This window comes from Malania oleifera, chromosome 5 (assembly GCF_029873635.1).
Source record: "Malania oleifera isolate guangnan ecotype guangnan chromosome 5, ASM2987363v1, whole genome shotgun sequence".
Taxonomy (NCBI): Eukaryota; Viridiplantae; Streptophyta; class Magnoliopsida; order Santalales; family Ximeniaceae; genus Malania; species Malania oleifera.
This window is the reverse complement of record NC_080421.1, coordinates 105,493,431-105,505,458: the sequence shown is the minus strand read 5'-3', so window position 1 is coordinate 105,505,458 and position 12,028 is coordinate 105,493,431. Positions and strand designations below refer to the sequence as shown.

Here is a 12,028-nt window from a genome sequence, read left to right as displayed (position 1 = left end):
TCTTCTCTCCACTACTACTCCTTGTATTATTGAAATTACATTTCATATATTCTGTCTGTCTTATTTCTACTTATCCTAAAACCTTTAGACTCTAATGCGATTCTCCAAAATTCTAACTTAGATTCCACTCTACTCCTACTATCATCAATTAACACAATATCATCTGCAAACAACATACACCAAGGGATATCATTTTTTATATTCCTAATAAGTTCATCAATCACTAAAGTAAAAAGATAAGGACTCAAAGTAGAACCTTGATGTACACCTATTGTGATTAGAAATCTCTAGATTCCCCTACTATAGTCCTAACACTAGTCACTACTCTATCACACATATCCTTAAACACTCTATATATCTACTACACACCTCCTTTTCTAAGACCCACCAAAGAACTTCCCTAGGTACTCTATCATATGTTTTCTCTAAGTCAACAAAAACTATATGCAAGTCCCTTTTTTTTTTCCTTAAACTTTTCCATTTAACTTCTTAAAAGATAAATAGTTTCTGTTGTTGATCTCCCAGGCATAAAACCAAATTGATTTTCTGAAATCCTCTTTTCTAGTCTTATTCTATGTTCAATTACTTCCCCATAATTTCATCGTATGGCTCATAGTCTTAATTCCCCAATAGTTATTATAGTTTTGAATATCGCCTTTGTTTTTATATAAAGGTATTAACGTACTTTTCCTCCATTTCTCTGGCATTTCTTGGTTTTTATAATAATGTTGAATAGATTTGTTAACCAAATATTTCTTTTATCCCCTAAACATTTCCAAACTCAATTGGTATTTTATCTGATCCTATAAATTTTCAACTTTCATCTTTTTTAATGTCATCTTAACTTCAAGGACTCTAATTTTGCAAATAAATCTCCTATTTTTAATCTTCTCCTCATTTTTCACTTCCAAGTTCAATTTTTCATTTTGATTTTCATTAAAAAACTTATCAAAGTATCTTTTCCACTTCTCATTTATGTCTTCTTCTCTAGTTAAAACATTATCATTCTCGTCCTTTTACATTTTACATCACCTAAATCTTTGCATTTTCTTTCTCTAACTTTAGCAAGTTTATAAATGTCTTTTTCTCCTTTTGTATCTAGTCTAGTATAAAAAGTATCACAAGCTCTATTTTTAGCTACACTAACAGTCTTTCTCACATTTTTTCTCGCCTCTTTATATTTTTCAAGATTTTCTTTATTTCTACAATTTTTTCATATTTTAAACCAATTTCTTTTTGTCTTACAGTTTTTTGGGCTTCTTCATCCCACCACCAAGTTTCTATACCACCCGAGTATCTACCTTTGGATTCACCTAAAATCTCTTTTTCTATCCTTATGATAGAGTTTATCATTTATTCCAAACAGTATTTGATCATTTTATCTTTGAATTTTACTATATTATCTCCCTCCAAGCTCCACCACCTAATCCTCTTGTGTTGAGTTATGTTACTCTTTTCTATTTTTTAGTATGTGTATCAAATAAGAGGATTCTATGTTGTGTAGTCAAACTTTCACCTAGGATAACTTTGCAATTCTTACAAGATAGACAATTCCCCTTTTTAGTTAAGAAGAAATCTATTTGGCTTTTATTAAGTCCACTCTTGAAAGTTATTTAGTGCTCTTCTCTTTTTATAAAGCAAGTATTCAATATAACCAAATCGTAAGACATGACAAAATCTAAGATTGCATCACCGACCTCATTTTTATCTCCATATCTATGGCCTCCATGTATCCTTAGGCTATGTTATCTTTTCCAATGTGTGCATTTAAATCAACTCCTATGAACATCTTTTCATACGTTGGTATCCCTTGCAAAGTACTATTCATATCTTCCCAAAATTATCTTTTAAGATTCTCTACTAAGCCTATTTGGGGAGCATACACACTAATGACATTTACTATCTCCAAGCCTAGAGCTATCCCGATTTTAATGATCTTAGCCCTTATTCTTTTAACAACAACTAAATTATTTTTTAGGCCTTTACCTACAATAATTCCCACCCCGTTTTTGTGTTTCTTTTTTCTAGTGTACCTATTGTGCAAAGTGGCATGAATACCAATGCGCAACGGAAACCCACAAATCAATTGGAACAAGTAATGCAAGCAACCAACAATGAATATACAGAACAATCAATCACAATGAGAATAAAGGAAAGCAATAAAATCAAAGACACAAGAATTTACATGGTTCAGCAATGTGCCTACGTCCACGGGAGCAAGCGGCTGATTTTCACTATCAAATTGTCAAGCTTACATCAAGGGTTACAAATTGTTGGCTTAATAAGGCTTACAATTCTTATTTTGATGATAACAAATCAAATGATATATTTAATATGTTTCAAGTAAAAGTGTTCAGGAAAATAACAGAGCTCAAGTGTATAAGAAAGTTGATGGATTACAAAGAGCTTGAAGAATGAAGTCATATTGTGAAAAGCTCAAAGGAAAGAATGCAACTACAAAGATGGTGGAAGAACAAGTTTTGAAGACTAGATTATACTTTTAAGGATATTCTCAAATGTAAGTACTTCAAAGTAAATCTTAAGTATAAAGAAATTTGAAGCTCATAAAAATTCAAAAATATGTTTTTATATATATACTCTAAAGAATAATTCTTAAATCCATAAAAAGAAAGGGTTTAAGAAAAGAAAATTTTTTTGAAATAATGAAGTTTTTAAACATATTTATTTCAAAATATTTGGAAAATCAAAAATATTTTTTTTAAACATATATACTCTAAAAAGTATTTTTTTTAATAAATAAAAAGGGCTTAAAAAGAGAAGATTTTTTAAACCATGTTTTTAAACATATTTATTTCAAAATATTTGGAAATGAATTTTAGGAATCCTTGGGAGTAATGGATGATTTCAAAAAAGCTCTATAAATAGTTCTAATCTCAAACATTTTAAATAAGAGAAAAGAAAGTACAAAGAAAGAGAGAAAGAACTTTGATGAAATATTCAAAAGAATTTTGAAATTGAGAAATCCTCTAAAGTTTCCAGATCAAGTGCTTTTCAACAATTTTTCTGATCCAGAGATATTCAAAGGCTTTTAGATCAAAGTAAGTTTTTTTTTAAAGGTTTTAGATCAACTAATCTTCAAGTATTCAAAATTTTGTTTTCAAAGGATCTGAAATTCTTTTAAGATAAACTCTCTGATCTGAAATCGATTTACATTTTGAAATTAAGTTTTCCAACGATCAAAATTTTTATCTTCTTTGGAAAATTATTTGATAATCCATACCAAGTAATTGAGCTTGAAATTTCTTATATTTAAATTACTTTGAGGTATAAAGTGAGCTGATTGGTGTATTAATTCACTCTACTGTGAGAGTTCTCTTTTGTACACATATTCCTTCGTTATCTTTCTTAAACAATTCTGAGTTGTTGAATCGTTGAACCAAATAAGGGGTTGTTATTTGGAGAGGCGGGCTCTAGCCTAATTGAAGGAATGCATTGTAAGTTGGTATTGTTCCACCAGGTAAAGGAACTGAGATAGTGAAAACCTTTGGTGTTTTTGCCAAAGGTGAGGACGTAGGCTGTGTTGAAACCGAACCTCGTAAAAACTCTTGTCTCCTTCTCTCTACTTTAATTTACATACTTTATTCGCTTTTGTTACAAAAATTTATGAGTGCAGGTTGCAGGATTTAAATTAAGTTCTTGATCAATAGAAAGTACGTTTTGATTAATCTTTTGCAGAAACCCAAAAGGGGAGTACGTTGATTAATTTGCGGAAATCTTAATCAAGTAAAGTGAATAATAAAAGGTTACAGGGAAAGCAACGGACGCCTAAATGTTATTAATTGATTGATTACATTGATTGAATTATTATTTTAAATTCCAGTTTTCTTAAGTGTTGTTATATATTGTATTTTGCTAGGTTATTAAAATTAGAAAACTTAAAAATCAAATAAAATTAAAAGATTTCCAATTCACCCCCCCTCTTGGGAAGCTATTCTTCATTTCACAAATAATAGTTTATATTGTAACCCTATGTGCACAGAAGACTCATAATACATCTAAAACACTTCTATAGCAAATCCCGGAGGAAAAACCTCTAAATCCCCTAATTTACCGATCTACAAATTCAAAAATCCGTGATCTGCGCCGAACGAAACCGTCGACGGTTAAATACTGAGAGCTATTTCCTACAGGCTAAAACCGTCGACGATTTGATACCGAGAGCAAACCGTCGCTCATACCGTCGACCAAACAGTCGATGGTTTCTTCCCACAGCCAGCTTCCTTGTTCTTTGCTTCACCATTCTTTCCCGGCGCATGATTTCCACTCAATATGAGTCACATATCCAACAATCTCCAACCTGGCGAATATTCATCACTAAAGAGAAATATGAAAGCATAATTCACTGCTCCACCTGGGACAGTAGATTGGGACCGCCTCCCGTCTAACACCTAGAGACATTGATCAAGTCTAAGCAACGCTTGAACTTGTCCGTTGTGACAAGTTTTGTCAAAATATCAACTGCATTATCAGACGTGTGAACCTTCTCAAGTAGAAGTTCACCTGAAGTAACCAGTTCACTAATCCTATGAAACCGCACATCAATGTGCTTTTTCCTCGCATGATACACCTGGTTCTTCGCCAAATCGATGGCACTCTGACTATCACACTGCAGCCAAACTCGACTTTACTGGACAGCCAACTCTTTGACCAATCCCATAAGCCACAACACTTCCTTTGCAGCCTCAGCCACTATCATGTACTCCGATTCAGTAGTAGATAACGCAACGGGCGACTACACCATAGACCTCCAACAAATAGGTCCTCCCACAAGGGTGAACACGTACCCTACAGTAGACCTCCTATCATCCAAGTCTCCTGCATAGTCAGCATCCACATACTGTACCACTGATAGATAACTCTGTTGTCTACTAAACATAATGTCATATCCGGTTGTACCCCTCAAGTACCTGAGAATCCACTTAACTACACCCCAATGTTGTTGACCCGAATTCGAAAAGAACTTGCTCACCACACAGACAGCTTGTGCTAGGTCCGGCATTATACACACCATAGCATACATTAGACACCCCACTGCACTGGCATAGAGGACCTTCAACATGTCACGAACCTCATCATCCGTCTTTGGGCACTAGGCGGTAGACAACCTAAAATGACTCGCTAATGGTGTACTCACCAGCTTAACATTAGCCATGCTAAACCTCTCCATTACCTTCTCCACATAGCCGCCCTGAGATAACCACAATCTCTTTGCAGCTTTGTCCCTACGAATCTCCATACCAAGAATCTTCTTGACTGCACCCAAATCTTTTATGTCGAACTCCTTACCCAACAGAGTTTTCAACTGATTCACCTCAGTCATGTCCTTCGCAACAATTCGCATGTCGTTGACATAAAGCAACAGAAATATAAGAGAACTGTCCTCAAGACTCCTCACATAGACGCAACAATCATACTCGCACCTCCTGTAGCCGATACAGATCATATAGGCGTCAAACCATTTGTACCACTGCCTCGGAAACTGCTTCAACCTGTAAAGTGACTTCTTCAGTTTACAAACCAAGTGCTCTTGTCTAGGTTGGTAAAACCCTTCTAACTGTGTCATGTGAATCAACTCCTCCAAATCACAATGGAGGAACGCTGTCTTTACGTCTATTTGCTCCAGATGCATGTCGTGTTGCGCCACCAATCCCAACACTACCCTGATGGAAGTGTGCCTAACCACAGGGAAGAAGATCTCATCATAATCAACTCCTTTGCTCTACGAATATCCCTTTGCTACCAATCGATTCTTGAACTTCATTTTCTCCTTTTCTAAAACTGCTTCTTTCTTCCTGTACCCCACTTGCATCCAATCGCCCTCTTCCCAACTGGAAGCTCCACCAAGTCCCACATCTGGTTCTTATGCAGTGATTCCATCTCCTCTACCATAGCGCCTATCCAACTACCTTTCTTCTAGTTGTGCACTGCCTCCTAAAAGGCAGTAGGGTCCCCACTGCTAGTGATAAGTGCATAAGCTACCAAATCGTCAAATTCGTACCTAGGGGGTGGCATGACGATGCGTCTGAGTCTATCTACAACTATACTGCAATGTTGTTGGCCTCCCGAGCTAGCGCTCTCTACACAGTCATCTCTGCCCTGAGTCTCCAACTCCACTTGCACAACATGCTCGTTGCTACTACAATTTTTTGGCATTTGTTTCTTTTCTTCTTCCTGAGTACGCTACAACATGGCTTTCTCATCAAAAATCATGTCCCTACTAATCACCACCTTGTTTATCACCGTATCCCACACCTTGAACCCTTTTACACCTTTCTGATATCTCAGAAAGATGCACCGTCTAGACATCGCCTCAAGATTTGATCTCTCCTTACCAGGAATGTGCGCATAGGCTGAACACCCAAATACTCTCAAGCTAGAGTAGTCTACCTCGTTACCTGTCCACACCTCCTCAACAACTTTCCCATTTTGTGATGCCCTTAGTGATCTGTTAACCAAGAAACAAGTCATACTCACCACCTCGGCCCATAAACTCATAGCAAGCTGAGCATTCAACCTTAGACACCAAGCCCTTTCAGCTAGGGTTCGGTTCATCCTTTCCACCACACCATTTTGTTGTGGTGTCTTACGTACTGTAAAATGTCTTCATATGCCATGCTGCTCGCAAAACTCTCTGAAACTCGAGTTTGTATACTCAGTGTCATTGTCTAACCTGAGGCACTTAATCTTTCTCCTAGTCTGGTTTTCCACCTCAACTTTCTACCATTTAAACTTGACAAACGTCTCTGACTTGTGCCGCTTGAAGTACACCCAGACCTTTCAAGAGTAATCATCGATGAAACTCACGAAGTACACATGACCCCCTCGTGATGCCACTCTCACCGGCCTTCAAACATCCGAGTGAAAGTAGTCAAGTATTCCCTCCATCTTGTGCATAGCTGCCATGAACTGAACCCTATTCTGCTTTCCAAGCACACAGTATTTGCAGAAATCCAACTTACATGATTTGATCCCTTTCAAAAGATTTCTCTTGTGAAGTTCCTTTATTCCACGCTCACCCATATGCCCTAACCGCATATGCCACAAAACGGTACTGTCAGACTCAGACTCTGTGGCTGCAGCTCCACCTATAATCATAGTACCCAGCAGTGTATAGATATTCCCCGATACTCTCAGCCCCTTCATCACGGTCAGAACACCCTTGCTCACCTTCATTACCTCACCTTCAAACTTGTAACTAAACCCTTACAATCTAAGGTGCCTAACAAAATCAGATTCTTCCTCAACTCCGATGTGTGCCTAACATCACATAACGTCCTCACCACACCATCATACATCTTGATTCTAATATTCCCCATCCCAACAACTTTGCAGGCAGCATCGTTTCCCATCAGAACGAAACCAGAACTCACCAATCTGTAAGTGGTGAACTAGTCTTTGTTGGGCATCATATGGTAAGAGCACACTGAGTCTAAGATCCAATAATCTGCAAACTCATCTGACCCAAATGAAACCGAGAGCATATCACCATCATAGCTCCCAGAGTCTCCTTCTTCCACTACATTTGCCGTGTTTGACTAACCTTCTTTGTTTTCAGCATTCCCCTTCTTCCTCTTCGGACAATCGGGTTTTATGTGCTCTTTTTCTCGCACTTAAGACACTGCACGTTCTTCCTCATCCTGGAATTGGGCCGAGCCCTATTGTTACTCGGTCCACCCCGGAACTTGCTCCTCCCACGATCTTGATTCCCCTTCGCCACGAGCCCTTCACCTTAAGTATTTTCGTCGCTAACCTTCTTCCTTTGATGGAAACTCAACAAGGCACTCATGATATCCTTCAACTCCAAAATCTATTTCCCCCATGTCAAAGTTGTAACCAAATTCTCATACGTAGGAGACGTAGGTAGGGAATTCAGCAGCATCAACACTTTGTGTTCATCCTCAAACTTCACATCAACCCGCTTCAGATCGCTGATAATATGTTTGAATATGTTGATGTGTTGATTCAAGTCCGAACTCTCTGCCATTTTAAGCCCATAGAATCTTTGTTTAAGATACAACTAGCTCGATAAAGACTTGGACATGTACCGGCTCTCTAGTTTCAGCCAAACTGTCGTCGGCGATTTCTCATCCATGATGTGATACATCATGTCATCAGCCAGAAAAAGCCTGATAATAGCCACAGCTTTTGCTTCCAACTCCTTCCAACTCGTGTCGTTCATGCCCTCCGGCTGTTTTCCGTATAATGTCTTCCCCATACCTTACTGCACCAACAAGTTTTTAACCCTCCTCTGTCAAAGCCCGAAATTTCCCGTTCCATCGAACTTACCAATATCGAACTTTGTAGAAAAAATCTCATCCATTGCAACCAATAGCTCTGATACCAATTTGTTATGCAAAGTGGCATGAATGCCAATGCGCAGCGGAAACTAACAAATCAATCGGAACAAGTAATGCAAGCAACCAACAATGAACATATGGAAAATCAATAACAATGAGAATAAAGGAAAGCAATAAAATCAAAGACACAAGAATTTACGTGGTTCGGCAATGTGCCTTCGTCCACGGGAGCAAGTAGCTTATTTTCACTATCAAATTGTCAAGCTTACATCAAGGGTTACAAATAATAATTCATATTTCAACCCTATGCGCACATAAGACTCAGAATACATCTAAAACACTTTTGTAGCAAATCCCGGAGGAAAAGCCTCTAAAATCCCCAATCTACTGATCTCCCAATTCAAAAATTTGTGATATGCGCCGAACGAAACCGTCGACAGTTTCAGGCAAACCGTTGATGGCTAAATACCGAGAGCTATTTCCTGCAGGCTAAAACCGTCGACGATTTGATACCGAGAGCAAACCGTCGCTCATACTGTCGACCAAACAGTCGACGGTTCCTTTCTACAACCAGCTTCCTTATTCTTTGCTTCACCATGTTTTCCCGGCGCATGCATTCCACTCAATATAAGCCACGTATCCAATAGTACTTAATTTTAAATCTTAATTTTTCAAATCTCTAACTTTTTCCCTTACCCATTTCGTCTCTTGAAGGCAAATTAAGTTAATTTTCCTTCTAAACATTACTTCCACTATTTCCACACTATTGCCTGCAAGTGTCCCTATATTCTAAGTTGCTAATCCAATCTCAGTTTCTTGGACTAACTTCTTAGTCCTCTCCCTTTTACACTGACTGGGTTTATTCCCTTGACCTAAGTGAATTTGGTAAGAATTCATGATAATAAGATCTGACAAAGTTTTACGCTGACCGTAAGCTACCTAACACAAGCTCGCTCTTTTATCTAGGCCTGGGACCGGCTACATATACAAAGATAATTTGTGTTACACAGGCAAAGTACAAGTTTGAGTTTCAATGGAAAATAACCACTAACTTGGTAAATGGTAGGGTCCCCAAGGCAACCCCTAAAGCCCTAAATGCAACCCAGTGTGAAGGTGTAAGTTGTATATTCCTCATTTGGAGGTGTAACCTCCACATAATTATTTAAAAGTAACTTCCTCATAATTATTGAGAAGAAACCTCCCCATTATGAATGTGTAACCTTCTTATTATTGAGGTGTAACATGTCCATAAGATCAAGAGTAATTCCCCTTAAACATTAAACTCCCTTGGAATAAGTTATAAAAAGGGAGGCTAGAAGAGAGGGAAGGTAGGGGCATTTGGTTGTTGAAAACATTTTTCGTTTTCCATTTTTTAGTTCTCCAAAGAAATATAAAAAAAATTTTGTTATTTTTTAGCTTTTTAAGATTTCTATAAAAAAGGTAGAAAATAAAGAGTTTATTTAAATGTACAAAATAATTTTTCATTTTTTCTTTCTAGATTTCAAAATTATTACCAAAAAATATAAAACAAAGACAACTTGTTTTTCAATTTTCCACAAATTTTATAAGGTAATATTTGGGATCATGGATTTTAGGGCTTGAATTTGAATTGTGTGAATTTAGAACAAACTCTACATAAAATCCACACAAATTAAAGTACAAGATCTGAACTTCATGCTCCCATGTGCAAAGTAAGAGTTAGAAATATGACATTTTCCAATTTTTCTATGTAAATTTGAAAGATAGGAAAACAAGGTGGCATTTTTTGTAATTATTGAAAAGTTATAAATGGAAAATAGAACTATTTCTAAAAGCAAATAATGCCAAAAATGTTTATTGTTGTTAATTTATTTCATATAAACATTGAAAAAATGAAAAAATTAGCTAAATTTTTGTGATTTTTCAGAAAAATAAAATAGAGAATGAAAATTGTTTCCAAAATTGAACAAACCCTGCGTATTCTCCTACCCAAACTAAATGTTAGTTATATCCTATCTCTAGGATTGATTCAAGCATCAGAGAAGGCCCTCGGAGATCACTATGGGCCTCCCAAGCTCTTCTTTAATTTCATGGTTGCAGGTGCAATAAGCAGATGTTGGAAAAGAAATAGATTTCTCTACGCTTCTCCCATTTGGCATAGAGTGAATGATTTTTTTTTTTCTTTAAAAGAGAGAGAGAGAGAGATAGAGAGAGAAAGGGTCATCTTCAAAGTGGAGATGTTTGGAGAGAAATGAAGAGAAACAACTCAAAGGCACTAAAAGTAGGGGTAAGGCTACATACACTGTGTCGACCCTCCCCCTACCCCCAAAAAGTGGGGAGCCTTGAGGCCTAGTGGAATGCCTTTTTCTTTTTCAGTCTTGTAGAGAAGCATTAGGGTAAATGATGGTTGACTTCTACTGCTCCTTTCCCTCATTTTCTCCCCATTCTCTCCCATGAACCAAACAATGTGGAGAGAAGCAAGTTTTTTACCAAACAAAATGGAAAGAAAACAGCTTTCTTTCTCTTCTATTATCTTCTCCTCTCCTATAAGTTGCCTTGCTCTTCTCTTCACTCATCTATTCTGTCCACTCCCTTCCATTCCTTCTTTTATTTCATTTTTGCTGGGAAGTTTCACTGCAACCTAAATCAACTCCTTTTTAAAAGTTCCTTTCGTTAACTATTGCAGCCAAATAATAGATATCCAACCTAAATCAGTTCTTTCACCAAGTCAGTATCCAACTCCTTCATATACGTAGCTCAAATTGATTGTTGAAAAAACAAAAAACTGAAAAACAATCTCAATACAAAATCACTGTAGGACAGTAGAGGAGGATCATCAAGTTTAATTGACCATCAAACCAATAAAAACTATAAATTGTCTACAAGCAAGCAAGCCAGTGTCATCTAGTTTAAATAACAAGAAAACATCCCGTAAAGCCTATAAACTATAGAGATGACATGACGTACAGAAATTGATTTTCTTTATTGGGGAAAAAAAAACACCTGGTTCAGAAATGTACCCACAAACGAAGACCAAGCAAAAGAAGAGCTTTACCTGGAAGGGCCAGGATCGTCCGTGCTGAGAGGAGCATAAGAGTGATTAGAGCGAAGAAACGAAGAGGTCACCATTTCGATCACAGGGCCACCAGAAGAAGGCTTCTCCGGACCTCGAACGCTCTTCAAAGCGTCTCTGTGCTTTCTGTAGAGTGTAATTCGATTTCTCGTCGCCATGGGAAGAGAGAACAGAAAAGCAGAAATTCAAACCTCGAAGTGGGAACTCTATTCCCTGTATGGGTCTGCAGTTAGAACCTGCAACTGTAACAGAACAGGTTTCTTAGAATTTGGTCAAGCGTTGAGATTTGAAAAATGGCAAAACCAAAACATTGAGAAATAAAAATTGTTTTGCACGTTCGAACGGCGTCGTTTTAAAGGGGTCCAAATTGATTTCATTTGAGCTCCCACTTTCCTCCTTATTTTATGCCTAAGAATAGGATCCTATTTCAAAATTTTATTTTTATTTAATTCACTGACCAAGTAAATATCTATGCTTTAATATTATTAAAATTATCAAAGTCACACACAATATTTATTTGTCTTTCAACATTTCAGTATTTCATTATATTAAATTAAAAATAAATCATTCAACATCATACATCTTAAGGTGTAATAAATACACTTTTTAAATTTTCATTTAGAGATAATTTAATTTAATTGAGTTGAGAATTAGTACT

At 36.9% G+C, this 12,028-nt stretch overlaps 1 protein-coding gene across 1 annotated transcript in view; it reads right to left on the bottom strand.

Moving 5' to 3' along the window:
- Positions 1-11,600, bottom strand: part of LOC131155291 (syntaxin-43-like) — a 29,529-nt gene extending 17,929 nt beyond the window's left edge. The window contains exon 1 of the mRNA XM_058108325.1: positions 11,353-11,600. Within this exon, the coding sequence (XP_057964308.1) occupies positions 11,353-11,528 (176 nt within the window). The 5' untranslated portion in view covers positions 11,529-11,600. The remainder of the gene's footprint in view (positions 1-11,352) is intronic.
- Positions 11,601-12,028: the final 428 nt, after the last annotated feature.